The sequence below is a fragment of the Pungitius pungitius genome, chromosome 11, assembly GCF_949316345.1.
Source record: "Pungitius pungitius chromosome 11, fPunPun2.1, whole genome shotgun sequence".
Lineage (NCBI taxonomy): Eukaryota > Metazoa > Chordata > Actinopteri > Perciformes > Gasterosteidae > Pungitius > Pungitius pungitius.
The window spans coordinates 10,668,407-10,691,237 of NC_084910.1; the positions used below are offsets into that span (position 1 = coordinate 10,668,407).

The window sequence follows — 22,831 nt, forward strand, 5'->3', positions numbered from 1 at the left end:
GAATGCAATGATGTGTTTTGATGTTCAAACAAAAAAAGAATCTGAACTTCAATCAAGTACCATGGAAAAAGATATTTATTTCCCACTGTAAATCCTTGGGTTTTAGAGACGATGCTTAGGGTTGTAATCATCTGATGCAAAAATACCGTTTTAGTTGACACCTGTTCTGTGAACAATACAACCAGGGTGTGAGTTGTATTTGAGCAACCCAATAGCGCCATCTACTGGACTTAAATATAGAAATGCTTGAGATGGGGCAAAATTGACATTGAAATTATAGAGATTATAGAACTAGAAAAAAAAAAATACTTGCAGTTTTCAAGGTTAATATATAACCTCTATAATGTACCACAGGACCAAAACATTTGAATCCGCAACAAAAGGAAATCTGAAAAAAAAGAAGACTGCCAATACAAACCTCACTGTTAAGAATGCACTTTGTAAATAAAATAAATGGCGAAACTGGATTAACTCTTTCTATGGAGGATAAACTGGATGATTGAGGTTTTAATTGAATCCAATTAATTTCCATGTTGGTTCATTTGGACACTTGTCTAATGCCAAAATAATGTATGTAAGGAACTTGTTGAAACATTGCTTATATACAGTATGTCATGTATCATTTCCACGAGATGAAAACATGTCCTTCTATCCAGGACATGCTTCTATGTAAAATGCATTTAGGATTAATGTATTTGTATGTGATTTGCTTGTCATCAAAAAATTAAACAGACTACTGTACCAATAATCGTAATGTCATAATTGAACATGGTTTGTGAATTTTGTTTAAGAAATTCAAACCTCACCCAGCCTAGTTTGTATGATTATTCTATCATCTTTTTTCCCTCCTTATGAATTTCGCAGGTATGAATGTGAAAGAGCTCTCGTAAAACTTTGTTTTAAAGTGTGATGCACATAGCTGGAGAAAAGTAACTAAAAGTCCATTATAAAAAAGGGGTGTATCTGCATCATCATTCCGAAGGCTCCTTCAGGTCTTCACAATAGTCCTGTTTTTAAGTTGATGCCAAATGTAAGCCGACGGCCGAAAAAAGCGGTGTCCACAGTCACATGTAAAGGGCATTCTGCACTTTCTCTTAACTTTACATTTCCAAGTATGTCCAGAAAAGTATTTCCTCCGTGACGTGTCCTTTGTGTGCTCAGCAAAGTGCTTGGCTCCCTTGAAAGTCTCCCCGCAGCCGACGCAGATGTAGCTTACCGTCTCCGCGTGCTGCACGCAATGTCGCAGCAGGTGCAGCTGGTTCTTAAAAGCTCGTCCGCACTGGCACTTGTGTGAGCGGCGGCCCCTGTGGAGGTAGCGGTGGCTGATGATGAAAGAGGGCTGCCGTAGGATGGCACCACACTGCCTGCAGGGGTGAGGGGTCTTGGAACGCCAGCCAGTGTTCATACGTTTCATCAAAGCCGCGTTGTGGCTGTCGTTCTTAAACAAAGCCATAATCGTAGGCGTCGCCCGCGCGAGAGGAGCAGGGGCCGCAGCGGCAGGAGATGAGTCTGCCGCTTCAGGAGGGACAAACGGGTCCTTTGGACTTCCGACACTGTCTTTGCGCGATCTAACAGGTGCCGCAGAAGACACCGTGCATATAGTGGCATGTGGTCCGTCTGCATGGGAGGAGGTTGAGTCACGGGGAGGGCTAGATTTCACAACAGTGGCGAGAGACCCTACATAGGTTTGGCCAGCACGGAACTGCCCATGCATGACCTGATAGACCTCCTTTGGACTGCTGTTGGCTAACTGGGTTTCTGTCCTAAGGACACAGGGTGAAACATTTGTATCGGTGAATGCTGATGGGTTGGTAATGATACACACCTTGGTGCTGACCACTGATGTGTGAACTTTAGTGACATGGTTTAACAAAGTTTTCTCAGAGGTGAAAAAGAATTTACATATGTGACACGCTTGCGGCATTGACTCTGGACAAAAGAGGACCAGGGGGGATTTGGGTCCCTTGGGACACTGGTGGTGTTGATACGAGCTCTCATAAGGGAAAACTTGGCTACAGATTTCACAAGAATACAAAGGCATGTAGTGTTCCTTAACAGACACCTCGGTTAGAAACAGCTTCTTGCACACTGAACACTGATATTTTACCCTAACACCACTACAGTGCAGTAAATGTAGCTTCATTGACCGAAATGGCCCTCTTCCACACGCAGCACATATTGAGCTATTAACATAAGGAAGAGCTGCCGGTGGGGGTTTAGAGTGCGAACTTTGTGAGGAGTCACTGGAAGAATCAGATGAACTCGAGTCACCATCAGATTCCGGATCATCTGCAGATTTTGAGGGTATATCTTCATCTTCGGATTCAGTGCTCGATGAGTCATCTTCTTTCTCACAGTCATTTTCCATGTGAATATCTTCATCCTCTGCACCCGGTATATAATCTACATTGCTTTCAGATGCCCCAGCTTTCTCAGGCTTCATTTCAATGCTTTGTGGAGGCCTCAGCTCCGACACTGGGTCACGTTGCACTGACTTTGTTTTTTGCTGCGCGGTCTCGTCAATGGGAAGGTTGTCACTGTTCTGACTCTGATATATGGGCGCAAACATCAGAAGAGGAGGTTTTTTAAATGGCGAGCCGATGCACTGTGTCTCCACGTGCTTGTTCAATTCCCACGAGCTACTAAAATACTGTTTGCACTTTTTGCAAAAGGGTGGCAAGTGTACATTATCCAGGTGGATGGAGAGAGACGTCAGACGTCGGAAGTTAACTTTGCAGATGTGGCAGGTGGCTTTTACGTCGTGGCTTTTGTAGTGCAACATCAAGCTTTTAATTTTGCCAAATTTTTTACCACATTCCCAACATTTCGCCTTTCGTTGTGCGTCATCGTCCTTCTTTTCAGTAGGTACACACCATTCTTCATCACTGCTCAAGTCTTCAGACATAATGAGCCAGTCGGGGCAATCCTCTGGGTGGTCTGTCATTTTAAAAAGAATGAACAAAAGTTTAAGACGTTTGAATAAATCCAGATTACAGGTTTTAGACTTGCATCCCACAACAAGCATTACAGCATATTTATTTACTTAGACATTATCATTATTATGATCGGGAATATTTTCATTAATCATATGAACTTAATAAAATAAAGATTTAGCCAAACTAAACTAATTATGCTTGGTTAAGAGCTGAAACAATGATAATATTGACTAATAAGTTGAATTGACAAAAAACAAATTAGTTCATTTCATGTCATAATAACTATTGTTATGAATTATAAATCAAATAGAAATGCATTGTCCCCAGAGGATAAAGCCCACTATCACATTCCATCTAACACCATCGTTGGGTCAACATTTCAATAAGTATTTGGTTTAAGACTAAATAACTTGTAATGACTAAAAACTATTAAATTCCCATCAGCTGAGTTTTGTTTCTACGGCAAATGAGCCAATGTTAGCACACTACCACTAAGATTGTGTATAACTGCGTGATAACAGCACAGAAGCGTTGTGAACTGTTAGCATGTTAGCACAGTGTGTTAGCATCTAGCTCAAAGCATCTCCTGTGTCCAACTACAGCCTGATAGAGATGCTAGCTTCAACTCGAACTGGTGTTGTCCTGTGTCATTGGGTTGGTCTATTACCTTTGTAGTAGCATTTCAATAATACGTAGTTTTGAATAGCAGCAATTTGAAGAGGTTACTTATGGGTGTGAAAATTTTGACAGGTGCAAATGGACTTAACGCACTGTTAAAAGAGCTAAACGTCAATTTAGTTAACCCCAAAAAAAGCAATAGTCATAAATGACAATAATCAAGTCTCATCTCTTTTGGGGGGTATTCACATGACTTCACGATAAGCTACCAGCGCAATCCATTTACACTACTTTTCTATTTACGACCGGTTCTCCATGTTGAGCTATGGTTACATATGTTCATCGTAAGAGGACGGCGGTGTTTAAAAGGAAGCCTAACGTTAATAAAACTTTCACCTGCACAGGGGAAACAGTAACGTTACCAACCTCTGTCCACCGACCCAACAACTGCCGCCCGCAGCACAGAGGAAAGAGGAAACCATTTGATGAATCCCAGCGGGTTGTCCGAGCCACGTACGGTAACTGCCCCTAAAACAATGGTGCCAACGTCGGCTATTACGCCAGGATTAGGCACATTACAAAAGAGACAATTCTTTCAAATTTTACATTTGAAGAGGCACCGTCATGTTGTTGATGGCGCCCACTAAGCGAGCGCTTCCATATCCGGTAAAAGCCGGAACCAGGACGCCTACACCTCCCAGAATGCACCAGAATGTTGTATATTTCCAAGAATTTACGAACAAACTCGTTTTCAATCCCTTACATTGGTATAACTATGATTGTTTGATAGATAAAAACTAAAATTTAACCTGATATATACAAGACTAAAAGATATACATGGACGCTTTTGAATTGAGTTGAGTCAAAGTATTTTGTTGTGTTTAAAAATATTTGGGTGGACTCGAACAAGATCCGGACAAGAACTAGTTATAATAAAACAGATTTAATACAAAATAATTGTGATACACAAGGACTACACAAGCCTCAACTGTCCACAGTCCATTAACAGCTGTCTGTCAACATCTATGCTGAAGCCTGTGAGGCACAAACAAAGGATAACATCAGGTTAAATACAGTTCTCATCCCACAAGCATAATCCCCTCTTATTGGAACATGCTGTTTGATTTATTATACATTTATAACAGATATGGAGCTGGCTCTGGGTTAGTTTAATGTTAGTGCAGAGGCGTCTTCAACAAAACGCCGGCTCTGACGTCATCACCCTGTCCTCTTGTGGTTCTAACCGTCCATTTCTGTAGTTCTAGTGTTTCTCTGAAATGAATTTTTGTTGTACAACTTCAGCCTCCATTTTGAATAAGTGAATAAATCACATTCCTAGTAAAGTAATAAAAACTCCTGGATGCTATGTTACGAATACATCTTTACATACTTTTAACCATTGTAATTTACACATAAACCTTATTTAATAACCAGTGTGTGTTATAGTAGGCTACGTTTATGCAATTCTACATGCATATTCAATTTTATATCGTAATATTTTATTATTATTATTATAATTTTCCGTTACCTAGTTTAGTTCAAGCAAAGAAATATAATGAAATACGATTGGATGTCATAATTGAAGCCAGCACACTGATCCCAGGACTAACGGAACTCCTAATGTCATTCCAATGTTTCATTACGAGTTCATTTAACAGACGGACGAGTTTGTTTGATTGGTTACTGCTTAACGTTACATTTCCCCATTCGGAAAGCTTTATAGAGCTGATTCTACGAACCTAACTGTTTATCAATGTCACCATTAGATGAGTTATAACGTTATTTAAACGTGTAGAATTACTTTTTATTTTGAAGATATCTCAGTATCTTTAGCTCGCCCGTGTTTGGACAGGCTTCCGTTCGCTAGCTCACGTTAGCTTACTATTGGCAGCAGTTGTGTTGTTGTGGTGACTCGGTTCTCGGGTGAGCGGCGACATGTCAGAGTCCGGTCACAGTCAGCCCGGGATCTACGGACAAGGACGCAGAAGGAGGCGACGCCGGGGGGACAGAGATGTAGGACCTCCGGGGCAAAATCTATCCGGTCCCAGTCGGGATCGGGAATATCAACCGAGGGAACGCAGGGTAAAACTAACGTTAGAATACGAAGACGCTCTAGCATTGATCTGATCAAAAATAGTCACTCGCCTCAATTTCTCCTTCCAGGATGGGAGCGAGGATCCACCAGGCCCACTCATTCAGAAGACACCCATCATTCTTGCAAAACCCCCAGGGGAGAGGGTACGTTTAGTTATCTGCGATACTACGCAGTTATTATGAAATGCTTCTCATCAAATACAAAGTAAAATATCATTATGCATGACTGCAATATTTGAAATTGTGTACTTATTAGGTGTGTACTTATTATTATTAAATTTAAGAAGAAAGTCTGGGTGAAATACATTTAAGCTAATTCACTTTCATTCACCGCTTTTGCCCAAAATAATTTACGGTATTTATACTTCTTCTTTCACAATGGGTCAGGTCATGCTATCTATTGATCTTTGGTGTTGTTGGATCATTTTCAAGGCCAAGCCCTCCCAGAACGCACCTCTCAGTGGTGCGCCGGTCCTGGAAAAGCCCATCATGCTAATGAAAGCCAGGGATGATGGAGGAAAGCTGAGTACCCCTCCTGATGCAGCCACTCAACCTTCTGGTCCTGGACCCTCCAAGATGGAGAGGGAGGGGCAGCGACCAACCCAGCCTGTATACCAGATCCAGAACAGAGGAATGGGTGCTTCTGCATCGAGCAGCGCTGTGGACCGTGAGCTATCACTCACCGTGACGTTATGGCTACTTGGAAGCACTCAATAAGGTTAAATTACCCCGGCATAGAAACGTAATTCTTGAATCTCTCTGTATGACTTCCAGCCATGGTTGGCCAGTCTAAACTCCTCCCTCCTGAGAAGATGAAGCACAGCATCAAGCTCGTGGATGACCAGATGAATTGGTGTGACAGTGCCATGGAGGTAAGCTGGGTAAGCTTCCACTGAATGTGGAACACAGAGTAGTAGAAAACTTTTACTCAACATCGGTGTGAAATCATTAAACCAGACATTTATGAATTGCTGGCACGCATGGAGCAGAGTTGACACACATTCAAGACATGCATCAAGGCTCCTTGAAGGATTCTAAGAGCCATTTTATGTCAGATTTAAGTGCTACAATTTGTTAGTGTTTTTAGTCAAGGTATAGTCTGAAGAGGTGTGTCTTTAGTTTGCGGCGGAAGATGTAGAGGCTCTCTGCTGTCCCGATGTCATCAGAGAGCTTGTTCCACCATTTCGGAGCCGGGACGGCAAAGAGTCGATATCTTGTCAAGTGTTTAGTGAGGGAGGAACAAGCAGCTTGGCAGATGCAGAGCAGAGTGTGCGGGTTGGGATGTAGGGCTTCACCATGTCCTGGACAGCATGGTATGTGAGCATCAATGTTTTGAACTGGATGTGGGCAGCCACTGGTAACCAGTGAAGAGAACGGAGAAGTGGAGTAGTGTGGGAGAAATTAGGAAGGTTCAAGACCAGTCGCTCTGCTGCATTCTGGATGAGCTGCAGTGATCGAATGGCGGTAGCAGGGAGACTTGCCAGGAGAGAGTTACAGTAGTCAAGGCGGGAGATGACAAGAGCCTGAATCAGTACCTGCGCCGCCTTCTGGTGAGCAGGGCTCGTATTCTCCTGATGTTGTAGAGCGTGTATCTACAGGATCGTGTTGACGCTGTAATGTTGGCAGTCAGGGAAAGTTGGGAGTCAAGTGTCACTCTAAGGTTCCATCAGTCAAAGTGGCCGTTAACACAGAGTTGCCAAAGTTAACCGTCACATCCTGTGTAGTAGAGTCTTTACCCGGAAAAAGAGTCTTGTCGGGGTTGATCTTCAGGTGATGAGCGGACATCCACTGAGAGATGTCAGTCAGACAGGCAGAGATCCGTGCCGCCACCTGAGTAGCACCGTCATTCACGAGTGAATGAGATGGAAGAGAAACATTGTTTACCCCTAGGCAATACAACTTCACAACAGGGCAAAATACCCAGATCCTGGTTCACAAATGATCCTTCACATTTTTATCTCAGGGACACCATGTATCGGTTCAAGAGGACACAGACCTTCTATCCACTGACAATGAACCTTGTTTTAATTTTCCCAACACAGAGGTTGTGTATATTTAATACAGGGCACAGTATGTACTTAAAGTGACTTCTGTTTGTTGTAGTATCTGAGGGACCAGACAGATATGTTGGTGGTTGGAGTCATCGGCCTGCAGGGAAGTGGAAAATCTACAATCATGTCACTGTTATCTGCCAACACTCCAGAGGAAGATCAAAGGTGAGACCTGTGTAGCGCAGACGCTACGTTGTATGTCGTAAAATGCTTGATTATATGCATCTGTTTCCTTTAATGATAAAAAAAACAAATCGTTTTGAACAATGTCCACATTTAACAGACAAGGAGGTTTCCCTTAATAATGGAAAATATCATCTAATATGGGAGAATATTTTAAACAATACAGTTAGGTGTTTCAGTGACTATTTTAGTGTATGAGGAGGTCAGTGTTAAAAAAAGCAACACATGATCACCCATTAAAAATGTAAATGTATGTTTCCTCATCGGGAGGACTTTAAAGCTGCAATAACAAAGTAAAGATACTCTTTCTGAACTCACAGGGGCGATATTATATCTGTTTGATATCAGTTCAGTTAGTCATACTGTACAATGTCCGCACAATAAAAATGATCAAATATAATGTGTTTCAAGAGAATTGAGAAGTGGCTAAATTTGAAACCTTATTCAAATCCTTTTTTTATGCACTTTGAAATTGCAGTTTGCATCTCTTCTTTTACATTACATGTTATTTAGCTGACACTTTTATCCAAAGCGACTTACATTGCATTATAACCCATGCATTACATTTTTGCCTGGGGAGCAATTAGGGATTAAGCATCTTGCTCAGGGACACTTCGACAGGGCACATGTGGCAGCCGGGATTTGAACCACCAACCTTGTGGCCCCCCAGCGCACTGCACTACTCCATGCGCCACCATCGCCCCTTCTTCTTCTTGAAGCTTAACTAGTGTTTTAAAGGATAGAATGCATGTTTTTTTGCCCAGGGGGTATGTATTCAGAGCCCAGAGTCCAGAAATTAAGGAAAGAGCAGGAAACCAGAGTACAGGGATTGATTTCTTCATCACCCAGGAGAGAGTCATCTTCTTGGATACACAGGTGAAGTATTTCCAATGCACTTTATCTTTCTTTATCCTTGGTATTTTCCATTTCCATCCATAGTTAAGGACTAATGTGCTATGAGTGAAATTTGTTATTCCTTTTTTCAGCCAATGCTTAGCCCATCCATTCTTGACCACCTCATCAACAACGATCGGAAGTTGCCTCCTGAGTACAACCTCCCTCACACATATGTTGAAATGCAGGTGAGTGGCTGGCCTGCAGATGGCAGCAGGGACACTTCTTTGGACATTTCACATGTGACACATTAGAATTCTGTTTATAATCTTTCAACAGTCTCTTCAGATCGCTGCCTTCCTCTTTACGGTGTGCCATGTGGTCATTGTGGTTCAAGACTGGTTCACTGACATAAACCTCTACAGGTTGGTACTTTTTAGTCTGCAATGGTATACAGTTGTTCTCAATAGTCACGGGACAATAGAAGGAGGAAGCTCTCAAAGCCCTCCCCTACCTCAGGAATGTTGAGCATTTCATTTTGATGTTCATATTCTGCTTTTACTTCATAATATTTGTCTTTCAGTTAGTCTTGTATACAACAAATGCAGGCAAATTCTAGTTGGTTGAAACTGTACCGGTCTCACTTGTTTAACCACAATATTATCAGTTCAAGATGAAGTTTGAATAATTAATGTGAATAATTCAAATCTTACAGTTTCACTAGTTGAAAGCAAACGCTGTATTGTGTAAGTGGTAACAACTGTGGAAGGTAGACAGCAGTAGCTTTGAAAGTACAGAAAGTCCTTTAAATGTTATGTATGTAAATCTTAAGTATGTATTCAAATGTATTCTTACGTGCATTGAAACATTGCAGCCACAATCTCACTGACTGCAAATGAACCGTTTTGTTTGTGGATAGGTTCCTTCAGACTGCTGAGATGTTGAAACCCTCCACTCCATCTGCAAGCCATGACTGCACCAGCTCTTCAGGCAGCGACGATGGAGCAGAGTACTATCCTCATATAGGTGACTTTTTAATGCAGAAGCACAAAATCTCACACTCAGCAACCAGGTTGTATGACCTTTTTTATATTTCTTTCTCATCCAGTGTTCCTCCAGAATAAAGCCAGACAAGACGATTTCTGCCCGAAGAATCTCAAAAACATGTACATGGTTGTGGACAAATTAATGGCCCACTCTCATCTCAAATACAAAGGTTCAAAACAGCAATACTAATATATTCATACATTAATACAGTCTGTTCATTCTGTGGCTGTCACCTTGTTTAATGGCAATCTATCGTTCAATCAACAACATTGTGGTTGTGAGTTTGTTTGAGAGATTTGATTAACAAAGTGGTTGCTACATGATGCCACAACTGCACTTTTGGATAATACTTGGTCTGTCTTTAGGTACATTGTCCATGCTGGACTGCAACATGTTCCCTGGTTTGGAGCAGGAATATCTGGCAACAGAAGTCAACATGTTCCTCCTTCCTATGCAGGACAATGATGGGGAGGATACCCTGACTAAAACAGGTTACATAGACTTTATCTTCACTTAGGTAAAACTCAACGATTGTTCTCCTCTAATTGTTTGACATGGGAATTAATCTTTGTACTGTGGTTAGGGACGGGGACGTACCCCCTCTTCTCCCTCCTTCCGGGCTACAGAGGACATCCTGCCTTCTCAACCATGGTTTCAAAACTACGCAGCCAGATATTGGCTATGCCCCGCTGTCAACTGTCTCACACCATCCTCACTGAGAAGAACTGGTAAACATCACATTGTTCTTTTAAAATACAAGTAATTGATCATGCATGAATGATCAAATAGGTGCACAATAAGTGTGTGTGTGTGTGTGTGTGTGTGTGTGTGTGTGTGTGTGTGTGTGTGTGTGTGTGTGTGTGTGTGTGTGTGTGTGTGTGTGTGTGTGTGTGTGTGTGTGTGTGTGTGTGTGTGTGCGCGTGTAGGTTGGTAAAGGCATTTTCATTTAATCTTATCTTTAAGGACAGTGCTCTTTTTAGTAGGTTAAAGACATTTTCCAATGAAAGTAAAATGCAGAAAAAATAGAGCATGTCTGCTTTATGTGTCAATTGAACCAGCTTAATTGCGGTTAAGGTCCCTTTAGTTTGATTCATTTTCGTACTGCATAAACGGCAACATCAAAGGTTCTCTTTTGCATGTCACACACACACATTTTTGCAGTGAAAAGCGAAATGCCCTCGAAAAACAACCGAACCCATTGGTTGCATCAGGTGAATCCCCTTTATTACTTATAATTGTGTTGTTTTCTTTACAGGTTTCACTATTCAGCTCGTATCTGGGATGGGGTGAAAAAGTCTTCGGCCCTCTCAGAGTACAGCCGCCTGCTCAGCTAACACATCGGTTGGACTGCTGTCACAAACAGCAGCAGATGCGAGCTGTTATGTCGGATAATCAGTTCACATTAAAGAAGATGTGGCTCTGAAAGTGGACACTGTCGTCTGCACCCTACAGGACGGACGAGCAAAGCTGGACACCCGGTCAGTGTTGACGAGTCTGATGTTGAAGCAGGACGCCTGCTGAAGACATCCATCGGGGTGAAGGACGAGCTGCAAACGTTTGGCGCTCAGTGTCAGGAAGGTGTGCACCTTAAATGTTGAAATGACACCACTGCAGCCCGCACACCAGTAATGAGCAGAATCAAAAAAAAGAAATATTGTATTTTAAATAGATAGTATTTTTTTATTTACAGGCCATTATGTTTTTTTGTTTTTGTTTGATGGTGCACACATGAAAATATAGTTTAAAAAAGAAAATCGTTTTCAAACCTTTACCAAAAGTGTAATTGTGAAATACTGAGAAGTAAAAAGAAACTTAAGTAAAACGTTTGCCTGTGGGTGATTTCTACGCCCACGCCTTCCGTAGCTTTCGATTCGTTCCTCCTTGCTGCTGTCAGACTGCACAACAGCTCTGCTCCAAGATGAAAGGAAAACACCTCTAACTTGTCCAATAAATACTATAATAGTTCTTCTGTGTGTGTGTGTGTGTGTGTGTATATCTTTCTATTTCATATTTGCGCATATATAATTTCAGTTCGTGTTTTTATTTATTTTTTGAAATTCTGCTTTTTACTATCTGTGTACTTTACCCCTTTGTTGACATTTTTTCAAACCTACATTTTTAACTTTTATATATTTATTTTTATATATTAATGTGACTTTTTTTCCTGTAGATTTCCCTGCAGCAAGAGTTAATGAATATCTTAATGAACACACACACCCAGAATACCTCAACTATTCTGATCTTGATCATGCAAGGCCCCTTATGAAGAAATGAAACCTAACTGTTTGGTGGGAAACTTATAGAGCAACCCCTGTGGAAACCAAATGCAGCTATGAGGTTGCATTAGGTTTCAATTATCCTTTCTACAAAATTGTGAAAATTTCAGATCTTCACATATATTACTTTTCACTTTCAAAGCAGATGCACTTTGAATTTCCTTGTTTTTTAAATGTGCTATACAAATAATATTGACTTTCCTTCCCTTTCAAAGCAGATGCACTTTAAATTGCCTTGTTTTTTAAATGTGCTATACAAATAATATTGACTTTCCTTCCCTTTCAAAGCAGATGCAAAGCATTCTAGATTTTCTTTGGTGGGCAAGGGTGGCGCTTAGGGGGCCGGGCCGCAGCACTTGTTCCGTGGTAAAGGCGAAACACAGCAAAGGTGTGGTCTGAGGATGAGTACAACCCCTTTCCCAAAGAACTACTTATAACCGTTACAAATCCTACTGAAACTTGTTGTACCGTGCCATCACAAAATGCATCTCCTTACACTCATCCTTGGGATTGTGCTCCTATCGAAAGGCAAGTTTTAACTCTGTTATGTAATGTTATTTTTTAGAAAAGAGGATTTTACTCTCAAATGTAAGAGAATATGTAATAATGTACTGAACATATTTTGTTATATATTGTATACTTACCTTTACAAATGCAAGTATCTATTTATTTTTATCTTTTTATATTTGATTTCCACAGCCAACACCCTGAAATGTTATGAGTGTGTAGCGGGAAGCTCAGGAACCTGCACAAACTCAAGAGAATGTCCTTTGGCAGGTCACCAGTGTGGCACACTCACTTTAACTTCATTTGCAGGTATCGTCATTTGTGTTGAATTATATTTTTGGTAAAGCTGCTTCTTCCCGGTTCAGTGTACAAAGGTTCCTCTTTGGTTGCAGGTGGTTTCAAAGTCCAGGAAGTCTCATCAAAAAGCTGTGCTTTGGCTGAAGAGTGCATTGAGGGCTCAATCAACTTTGGAATCGCTAAAACCGTGATCAACAGCACATGTTGTAACACCGAGCTCTGCAACAACCAATTTGCCCTTGGTAAATCACTTATATTGTCTGATGTTATTATTTACTCTGTGAGAAAACACTATTGAAAATGTTACTACAACTACTCATCTTTAAAGTTTTAGTTAGATGCATTTGTTATCTTGATTATGTCAATAAAACAAATTGTTTAATTATAAAACATAAAATATTATTTTACTGAAAACTTTTCTGAAAAACTATATCATTAATTTACTGGCTTAATGATATTGTTTTAACACTTACTGTATAAATTGGATATTGATCTCTCGTGACGTATAGACGTTGTAGATTCATGATGCCGGTGAGTGTTTCATAACCTGCTCTCAGAAAATATCGTTACAAGACTAAGATTTCAAAACTATGAGGAAATGACTTTTCTCCAATATCACCATCCGTTAGAGAAAAGCCCAAGAGCCAAACACCCCCCAGTGCCACAGTGCAGCTGGTGTGTTTATGTGCATGCATGTGGGTGTCTGGACAAAAGAGACTTTTTTTAATCTGTTCATTTTAATGCTGTTCACTAGCATGTAAAGAACTAGGAACAAAGGAAATGAGTGCATTTCATTTACTTTCCAATCCCCCTCTACAGCCAAACAGTATGTTGTGAACAATGTTTGTTTTACGTCACAGGTCCCAGCAAATTCATTCCAAATGGTAAAAAGTGCTTCCAATGCAAAGGACAAGATTGTACTGCAACTCTAAACTGTGAGGATACCGAGGACCACTGCATCTCAGCCAAAGGTAAAGCAACCCTGAGACTCTTTTCCACATATTACTTCTGCTCAGAGAGGAATTCTAGTAGATGAACAAACTATTATTATTTTTACTCTCTCAGTAAACACCGCAGGTGAACTGGTTAGAATGAAGGGCTGTGCCTCCAAGTTGATGTGCTTCGCTGGAATTCAGAAGATGTCAGGACTTGTCGGAGTCGAAATGAGCTGCTGTCAGGGAAACTTCTGCAACAGTGCCAGCAGCACAAGTGCTGGCCTCGTGCTGCTGTGGACAGCAGTGGTCTCTTCGGTTGTGCTCTCCTAGATGGATGAAAAGGCAACATAAGCCCAGGCTTTTCTCGCTAGCCTTGCAAGGCCTCATATATAGTGCTCACACCCCTCCTTATCCTTTCAACTGATGAGCAGGCAAAGCATTTATGTGTGATATCCGTTTGTCTTTTGCATCCTCTAGTTTATAACCAGCTTTTTGTTCTTTTTTTCACGTTGCTTAAACAATTTAGAGTGTCTGGCATAAAACAGCCCTTTCTAGGAGGCGAATGCATATGAGTGCTATATTGTTAACCTGAAACCAATTTGAATATTGCAATTATCAAGAATATTTTGATGTAAAAAAGCACAATAAATCTATTTCTCAAATGTCTGCTGTGTATCCTGATCTCTGGAGTCCTCTAAATTCTTTCTGAGTCTCATTTGAAAGGCGTGTGGGTCAGTTGATTGTTTAATTTCTGTAACTATACAAATGTGTAGAGGTCAGAGTGAGGCCCTCATCCTGTATTTGCTGTTTCCAGATTTAACATTGAAATAAACCCCTGAGGGGCATGGATTTTCAAACAGCAAGAGCCCCGAAATGACCAGAAAGACACATTTTCGGCTATAAGGGGATGCAGAACGATGATATAACAGGGTCAGGCATTGCCCAGAAGCAGTCTGCCACAAGCCGCCTTTATCTTCATCAGACGGGGACTCTTCTGCGCTATTTATCACTAATCATGATGCTGGAACATCAAAAGTTTTCCTTCTAATCCAATGGAAGTTCTTGTTGGGTCATAATGAGAACTGAAGAAGCATTAAGGAGGAGAGTCAAATCATCTTCAAGAATGTAAATCTAATTTAGCTTTAATGTTAGCATGTCAAGATATACAGTATATCACATGGAAGAAACACTTACCTGGGATCCCTTTGATTTTCAAACCAACACTGCCCTCTTCTGCTCAAAAGAAAGAAAAGATATATACTCCTAAGGCACTTTTAGTATTGGTCTTCGGTATTGCTAGTGGGAAAACCGACTCGATATGTACGGAAATGAGTGTTACTGCGTGCCAGTATTAGTTCTATAGTATTTGTCCGGTTTGTAAAGCGTACACTCTATTTAAATACTGTTTTTCTGGCCTTGGGAGTCTCTCTTGTCGTCAGGGTTTCTCCTGTACATTTCATCAGGTACGGATTAAGCACATTCATGATTTTATCTTGCAGGATACGAGACCGACAAAATAGGTCCTGAATGCTTACCTGGGTAGTCTAGGGAGGATCTCCTGAGTAAGTTTAAATTGGAGAATTAAATGGCATGCATAACAAATAATCGGGCAAAATCCTGCTTGTATTTGCTGATTTGCTGATTGGCCTCAGCTGTTTCACTAATGCGTCAATCTTTGCCTCTGCGCAATTCATTAATAAAGAGTGAAGTTAACATTTCTAATAATTTTTTGCTTCTGTTCAGTTGTAATTATTGATCTAACTCAACAAACATAAACTCAATGTGTTACACCATATATGTTTCATTTCATTCACACTAACACTAAGAAACATAATTACAGTGATGCTAACCCAAGAGAAGAGTGAATATTATTAACATTAACTGGAAATGAGGGAAAAACAAGTACTCCTCAGCATTGTCTATAAAATGAAAGCAAAAATTGTCACAGTGTGGGTTTATGTCTTGTTTTGTTTTGTAGTTTTCTTCCTCTCGTGTCCCTGGGTTGACTTCACCTCCTGCCTGTGGATTTGATTTTTCTGCCATGTCATTGATTGTGTTTATTCACCTGCACCTTCACCAATGTACTTCAACCTTGCGTGTCCCTTGTCGGTTCATTGTGTATTTTGCGACATCTCCAATTTTTTAATCTTAAAACTAAAATCTATCTCCCCAGAAGATCCAATCAAACTATTTATCCCGTTGAACTTACTGATAATGTTTTGTCTTTCGCCAAATGCAGGTTGTACCATATAGCCCTACAACTCTCAGGTGAGGAGGCTGGGCGATACTGTAGCAGAATGTGAAAGGAATGATGATACATGAGCCTCTCGTACCAGTGACTCTGGCACGGGGGCGGTGACTGACCAGCCGTGAGCGAGCGTGTTTCCTGTAGATAGAGGAAGTATTTAAAGCACAGTTGAATGTTTTTAACAAAATTCAAGAAATGAGCAGAGTGTTTCCACTCACAGTGTTTCACTTGAATGATTTTTGAATGCTGAGGGGAAAAAAAGAATTGAGAAGTGTTTAGGCTGTCATTTCTTTCCTTCGACCGTTACCAAAATAGACACTACCTCTTTCCCCGAAGGGTAATGCTTTTTGTTTGTGTTTGTCTTCCAGTGAATCGTTGAAAAAGCATGTCAGAGGTCGTGCTGCTGTGGACAGCTGTGGTCTCTTCGGTTGTGCTCTCCTAGATGGATGAAAAGGCAACATAAGCCCAGGCTTTTCTCGCTAGCCTTGCAAGGCCTCATATATAGTGCTCACACCCCTCCTTATCCTTTCAACTGATGAGCAGGCAAAGCATTTATGTGTGATATCCGTTTGTCTTTTGCATCCTCTAGTTTCTAACCAGCTTTTTGTTAATTTTTTTCATGTTGCTTAAACATTTTTGAGTGTCTGGCATAAAACAGCACTTTCTAGGAGGCAAATGCATATGAGTGCTATATTGTTAACCTGAAACCAATTTGAATATTGCAATTATCAATAATATTTTGATGTAAAAAGCACAACAAATCTATTTCTCAAATGTCTGCTGTGTATCCTGTGTCTTGCTGCATACCTCGGTTGTAACAAGTGGATATTTCAGTCAAAGTTGCTCTTCTATCAGCTTGAATCAGTCGGCCCATTCTCCTCTGACCTCTAGCAATAAGCCCATATTTTCACACCATTCTTTGTAAACCCTAGAAATGGTTGTGCATGAAAATCCCAGTAACTGAGCAGATTGTGAAATACCATGTGACATTCAGTTATGAGTTCAGGAGATGAATGCATTGAAGCAACTGCCATGTGATTGGTTGATTAGATACTTGCATTAATGAGAAATTTAACAGGTGTTCCTAATAATCCTTCAGGTGAGTGTATGGTTGTTATACTGGTACCAAAGAAAACAATCTGTTGTGAGAGGTGAATCCTCCTTATTTAAACATTTAAAATAAACTAAAAATGACAAAAGAGAATTGCCTAAATTACAAAAGCTGAGGAGAATATTGCTGAACTTTACCATTGTTTTTTCACATCAATATTAAAGTAGAATGGAAGTATAGACATTTAACTATTATACAATATAATTGTAAATATATAATCCAAAAGGATTTATACATTTAGATATTTATGATTTGAAACATACCAATAAATGCAAATATGTCTACAGTATATACAAACGCAATAAGAGCGTGTTGTTGCATATTCAATATTTGCTGTGTTTATTTTCAAAATACAACAGGATAATAGAAATACAGAGAAAGAAAATTAGTATGGCAGTAATGGTAATATGAAGCAATGTGGTATTAGTGGTGGTTAAAGTAAAATTGGGACCATGAATGGTAAAATACAGACAGATATTTTAACAACATGCAATAGTGGTTTGTGTACACAGCGTCAAGTATTTTATGAATAATCTTACAATGTCTCCGTTATATCAACATTTTAAGTAAGCAATGGTCTCACCATAGTAACATAAATGATTTCTGGGAAGAATTCAGTTCTTCAGCAAAAACTAACCTAAGTTTTATAATGCAGGTTACACAGAAGCTTCTTTTATTAACCCTTTTATGAAGATCAAAATGATTTAGTGCTGAAAGCATATGAAGCATTTCACCACCTTTTAAAGAAATTGTAAAAAACCTCCACTCATTTTAAGAAAACTCTTTTTAAGAAACAATTTACCAGTTAAAGGGAAGGCAAAGAAGCTGCTTGCTGTGAAGGATGTTGGCAATAAAAATATACAATAATATCCCTATACAAATGGGGTTCATACAGTTCCAGTCAAAAATTTCAACATTCAATTAAATTTAAATATTTCTCTTATTCAGTTGGGTTATTATCTGAGATATCAAATACACAATGCCTCTATGATTGTATGCGCTCTAGGGAATTAAAATATTTTTGATGAATTGTTTGAAATGTGGGTAAATAAACATATTATTTTTTTGGAAACAACAAGTCATCCTTTTAAAAAAAGAATTGGAACCAGAAACATGAGGGTTTGCTCAATTAGCATCACTAGAAACATTATTGGAAAAATCAACAAGCAAATGAGTACTCAGACTGAATGAAGTTACACTTACTAGTGAATTTTACATTCCCTAAATAATTGATGAAATGAAAGACAAAATAAAAAATAGTTTGTTTGATTACAGGGTATACCAAAACATTGTTATATCTTAGTTGCAGGCATCAGATGCTTGTTATACTAATGAACATTTTAAGCACGATTCATCATTTTGGGGAGTTGTTTCACATGTTTCCATAGACGTTGTTGTCCAAAGCGTTCATGTGATCATCCCCGTCATCAGCGTCCTGTGAAAAATTAAGGTCATTAAAGTCACAGAAGCTGACAGTGCCACTGTTCTGTTTGTAATCATTAGGAATAAATCAATGGCAATCAACAAGTACCTGACGGTAATTGCAGGATTTTGGCGGGCTGAAGTCCATTTAATACAGGAATAAAAAGTAGAGAGAAAAAATAATTAATGACTTGGCTGGAAAACAATATATGATATCTTTGTTTAAAATACTCAGATTTAAGTAAAAAGTACCTTTTGGGGGATGGGAAACGGCCCTTGGTGACTTTCTGGTTGGCTGGTCTGGAGATTAAAATTCACATTACCGAAGTTAAACAACCAAAAATGTGCTCAACTTTCTGACACAAAATCTACTGCGTCCTTCTAAAGTTGTAATACAATTCATTAACATTTACATGAAGGAAGCAAATCAAATACACTAGTTTCATTAGGAGAAGAATAGTGAGTTCTCCCTGTGATAAAAATCAAGTGTGAAATTTAACATAAAATTGGTTAATCAACCAAATAGAACTTCTGCACGAAAAAAGAAGAACAGAAAATATGCAAATATTATGAGGCCGATAAATATATATTTTCCAAAAAAGCACAAAACATGCAAATTACTGTGAAACCAACCAAGCATCAGTGTACACAAAGATGCTGGGTGTGTTATAAGTAGACAGAAAAATAGTATTGAGTATTGAGACGAATACTGACCTTGGATCGGCACGAGATGGTCCTGACGCGTGAGAACGGATCCTAAAGATTTCACAAAATAAATTTCACATTAGTTATATTGAAAGTTCCTATGACAACAGCAATGGATAAAAATGTCAGAAACTATCACAAACCATATTTCTCACCTATGAGAGAACCTGGACATGCGGTTCCACAGGCTAAAGATGACACAGACAATTACATGATGACAATAAAGCAAAATGTTAGGAGTTTAAGTAGAAGTGCAAACCTGGTGGTGGAAAGTATATTACATGCAGTATTGTTGGAACGTATATTACATGCATTAAGGGTTAGAATTGTAATTTGTGTGATGTTAGATAGTAGTTATTACATTTGTATGTTACATGAAGTGAATGCAATATAATCAAATAACATATAGTTATGTAGATCATAAATACTGTACACATTAACATCCTGTAACGATGTAATGTTACAACCTAGAGATGGATGCTAAGTGCCGTCCTTTATGGATTTCTCTATACTTTCTCCCCAAAGACGTTTTTTGGGGGGATTTTTTTCCTGTCAGGTGTAAGACAGCCAAGTGAGGCAAAAATCTTTAAGTATTGCACCAGATGAACTGTGATCTTATATGTTGTGTTGTAATTGAAGTGTACTAGTTATAAATTAGATAAACTATGTATACTATGTTATATTCACTCATTGAGGCATGAAGCCAAATGTTTCTACATAGAATGTGTTGGAATGTGAGGGAGAGATAAGACAGAGAGGTTTCAGGTTACTGCAGCAGATTCACACTTGGATGTGAAGGGGATAAACCAGGAGGAGACACTTTGAAACAGAAGCAAATGACATTCAACTGCACCCAAAATATACACGCCGGGAGTTTACACAGGACCAAAACTGAAGAAAAACTGTTAGAAGTTCCCTGCAGCCGCTTTGATACACTAGACGAGAATTCTCTATTTTGCAAAATATTTCACTATTCGCATTGTATTTCACTTTGTAATTGTAGTCCCTTTCACTTTGATTAGTTATTAAATACTTATTTTTTCATTTGAGCCAGTTGACTCTTGATTCATTGTCTCCGGCCGGGACGAGAACAAAGGCGTGTGATCTCCCTCGAGGGCCTTCAAACCTTTAACAAATACAAACTTAATTGTGTAGTCTCATTTTTACCTGCCATCCCTACTTTGCAGCTCGTCAATGCGTTTCCTTGAATAGACAGATAACAAGATAGTATAAGGACAAATATAAAATAATTTCTAAAATAACAAGTTTGTACTGCATTATTCACCGATATCTCTTCACCATTACGGTACAGATGACTGCAAAGATCGCAGCTGTACCAATCACCGCCACCGTTGGAATGATTATGTGGTTGTAGGTTTCTGTACCTGCAGATGGACAGAAGCATCTATAAGGGAATGTCTTCCTTTCGTATTGCACATTTAAGAGGATCAAGATCAAAAAGCTCCAATCTTTATAACAGTTTGAAAAGCTCTCACGTTTCACGTAGAGCATCAACGTGGTTTGGGATGTTTTCCCTCCATTAAATTCCGCTGTGCAGGAGATCTCGCTGTGGTCGTCCTTCTCACCAGGAATAAACGTCAGGATGGACTCCGTCTCCCAGTAGCCAAAACGATTGTCTTTGTGGACTACAGTGATCGCATCATCTGTAGTGACCCTATTCCATGTGAGTTTAGGCATTTTTGAAGGGCAGGTATGAGTGACTGAGCAGGTGATTACGTAGGGCTTTCCTTGAATGGCTGTCTGTTGCTGAGTCAGTTTAGGTTTTTGATCGTCTATAAATGAAAAAGTGGAAAAGCATGTTAATATATAGAAAATATGTAGGTGTTATGTCCTTTTAAAAATTATATCGTTGGGAAAGTTGTTTACATACTCAGGATCTTGAACGTGACGCAATTCTCTACAAAGGAGAATTTGTCGGTGGAGGGTGTATCAGACCCCTTTTGTACGAGTTCAATCCGGAAACAGAAAGGGCCGTTGTCATGACCTTGGATGCCAGTCATTTCTAAGGTGCAGTTGTTCTCATTCTGATTTTCAAACATTTGTGTGCGGCCCTTAAAGTTTTCCAAGACCAGCGTTTGATCCTCGGCATAGATGCGTTCCTCTTTATTACTTCCGCGATGCCAGATCCGTCTTTGTCTGGAGGTTGGCGTGTGATCTTTAGGATGGGTGTATGTACAGGGTATCACAGCACAAGATGTGACCAGGACCTCAAGTTCTTTTACAACATTTGCCTTCCACTCTCCAGTGAACACTGGGCTGCTAAAAGCTGTAAGAGAATTGTAAATGTATATTTGATAAAGAAGCTCGTTTTAGCCATTTTCTTTTTTTATTTATCAATGGGGCATTTGTCGACATCCAATTGCAAACAAAGACGCAACTTCAATATTTTACCTGCCAAAAGCAAACAGAATATGATCATCCTTTTCTCTTGGTCCGTACTTCTGAGGTTTTGGTAGTGTAAAATTCATGTAAAAATGAAAAGAAACACAAAACAGATGTGCAAATCATACCACACTTGTGCAGAACTTCTTCAAACAGTAAACATCTTCACATGCAAGAGCCATATATTTGAATGGTAAACACTAGAACGGATAATGTCTTCGTACAGAATCACATATAAAACAACACATTTTATGTTCACTTCACTTATGTTTTTTAAATGATTTTTTTCATGACATATATAAATTGTCACCTTTTATATATTCATTTCCTCATTAAATTGTACCCAAATAAACACTCCAAATTGGTCTGCAATCCTCGAGCGTTTTAGACACTCAAAATTTATATTTGACCAAAAACTTATTGGATGTGCTATTTTAACATGGTAAAGTTAGATATAATGTTCTTACCTGATAGAGCTTCTTGCTGGCTGCTAAAAACACCTTGAGAACGTCGATTCAGTGGTTAAGTTGATCAAATAGACCCTAAAAGGAACAGAAAACAACTGAAGGCCACGCTGTATGAGGAAGGTTGTGCAGATATAGTAGAGGCAGACAGTTATATCAGTGGAGTTAATGATGTAGAAAGTAGGGAGTGGTCTACTAAAGCAAGGCAGTTACCCAAAAAGTATGATTTCCTTTCAGAAAAAGGATCCAGATGGGGGATCTGCAACAATATGTTGTGAGTTGAGCCACAATTAACCGAATATTTAATTTAGAAATATAAATGTCAAATTAAATCTGCATTCATATGAATAATGTGTGCAAAAGAAATCTCAAAACAAGCTTCTTCAGAAACTTTCTTCATAAGCCTTAATCAGAAGGATTTAATATGTTAGATTTGAGTGGTATTAAAGTCTCGGTTTGGTTCCTTTTTTTTGTTTTAACAGCACATCACTCACGCAGCACATTTTCATAAAACCCACTTACGACAATAGTGACTTTACATATTCCTCCCATCTTATTTATCTGACTTACATTCATCAACTTTATGGTTATTAAACCACTTTATTTGTTGAAGGGACAATGTTTGAGTTCCACTGGTATCTAGTGGTTTGTGGCAGGCTGCGACTAACCAAGCACGTCAGAGAACTTGGGCGGCCTTCGG

The 22,831-nt window shown here is 39.4% G+C and overlaps 4 protein-coding genes across 16 annotated transcripts in view; 2 read left to right on the plus strand and 2 right to left on the minus strand.

The window, feature by feature from the left end:
* Positions 1–69: 69 nt before the first annotated feature.
* On the minus strand, positions 70–4,238 carry si:dkey-79d12.4 (zinc finger protein 62 homolog). Its single transcript, XM_062565731.1, has 2 exons — positions 3,981–4,238; positions 70–2,937 (listed from the first exon to the last, which is right to left on the minus strand). The coding sequence occupies exon 2, from the start codon at positions 2,903–2,905 to the stop codon at positions 989–991; it is 1,917 nt and encodes a 638-aa protein (XP_062421715.1). The 5' UTR covers positions 2,906–2,937; positions 3,981–4,238; the 3' UTR covers positions 70–988.
* A 949-nt stretch (positions 4,239–5,187) lies between these two features.
* smg9 (SMG9 nonsense mediated mRNA decay factor) lies at positions 5,188–11,728 on the plus strand. Of its 3 annotated transcripts, XM_037453813.2 has the most exons (14): positions 5,188–5,636; positions 5,718–5,792; positions 6,081–6,315; positions 6,423–6,529; positions 7,752–7,864; positions 8,647–8,758; positions 8,869–8,964; positions 9,056–9,141; positions 9,636–9,742; positions 9,825–9,932; positions 10,129–10,254; positions 10,347–10,491; positions 11,019–11,104; positions 11,216–11,728. In XM_037453813.2, exons 1-13 carry the CDS (start codon positions 5,490–5,492, stop codon positions 11,095–11,097), a joined length of 1,536 nt encoding a protein of 511 aa, XP_037309710.1. In that variant the 5' UTR covers positions 5,188–5,489; the 3' UTR covers positions 11,098–11,104; positions 11,216–11,728. The 3 variants fall into 3 exon arrangements, with proteins under 3 accessions (XP_037309710.1, XP_037309709.1, XP_037309711.1); XM_037453812.2 differs by having other exon boundaries at positions 11,019–11,728; XM_037453814.2 differs by having other exon boundaries at positions 5,189–5,636; positions 6,423–6,520; positions 11,019–11,728.
* Positions 11,729–12,301: 573 nt separating this feature from the next.
* Positions 12,302–14,443, plus strand: LOC119197500 (lymphocyte antigen 6S-like). Of its 2 annotated transcripts, XM_037453870.2 has the most exons (5): positions 12,311–12,567; positions 12,739–12,855; positions 12,939–13,085; positions 13,704–13,814; positions 13,909–14,443. In XM_037453870.2, exons 1-5 carry the CDS (start codon positions 12,522–12,524, stop codon positions 14,106–14,108), a joined length of 621 nt encoding a protein of 206 aa, XP_037309767.2. In that variant the 5' UTR covers positions 12,311–12,521; the 3' UTR covers positions 14,109–14,443. The 2 variants fall into 2 exon arrangements, with proteins under 2 accessions (XP_062421731.1, XP_037309767.2); XM_062565747.1 differs by lacking the exon at positions 12,739–12,855 and having other exon boundaries at positions 12,302–12,567.
* A 3,528-nt stretch (positions 14,444–17,971) lies between these two features.
* The window catches only part of LOC119197487 (myelin-associated glycoprotein-like), a 54,325-nt gene continuing 49,465 nt past the window's right edge, over positions 17,972–22,831 (minus strand). For 5 of the 10 annotated variants that reach the window (XM_037453837.2, XM_037453841.2, XM_037453838.2 and 2 more), the window contains 11 exons: positions 22,135–22,209; positions 21,677–21,726; positions 21,156–21,551; positions 20,761–21,057; positions 20,550–20,649; positions 20,432–20,467; positions 19,420–19,452; positions 19,274–19,315; positions 18,812–18,859; positions 18,669–18,696; positions 17,972–18,572 (listed from right to left, as the gene is read on the minus strand). In XM_037453837.2, the coding sequence (XP_037309734.1) occupies positions 18,510–18,572; positions 18,669–18,696; positions 18,812–18,859; positions 19,274–19,315; positions 19,420–19,452; positions 20,432–20,467; positions 20,550–20,649; positions 20,761–21,057; positions 21,156–21,551; positions 21,677–21,704 (1,071 nt within the window). In that variant the 5' untranslated portion in view covers positions 21,705–21,726; positions 22,135–22,209 and the 3' untranslated portion in view covers positions 17,972–18,509. The other 5 variants (XM_037453846.2, XM_037453844.2, XM_062565744.1 and 2 more) reach the window with 4 other exon arrangements.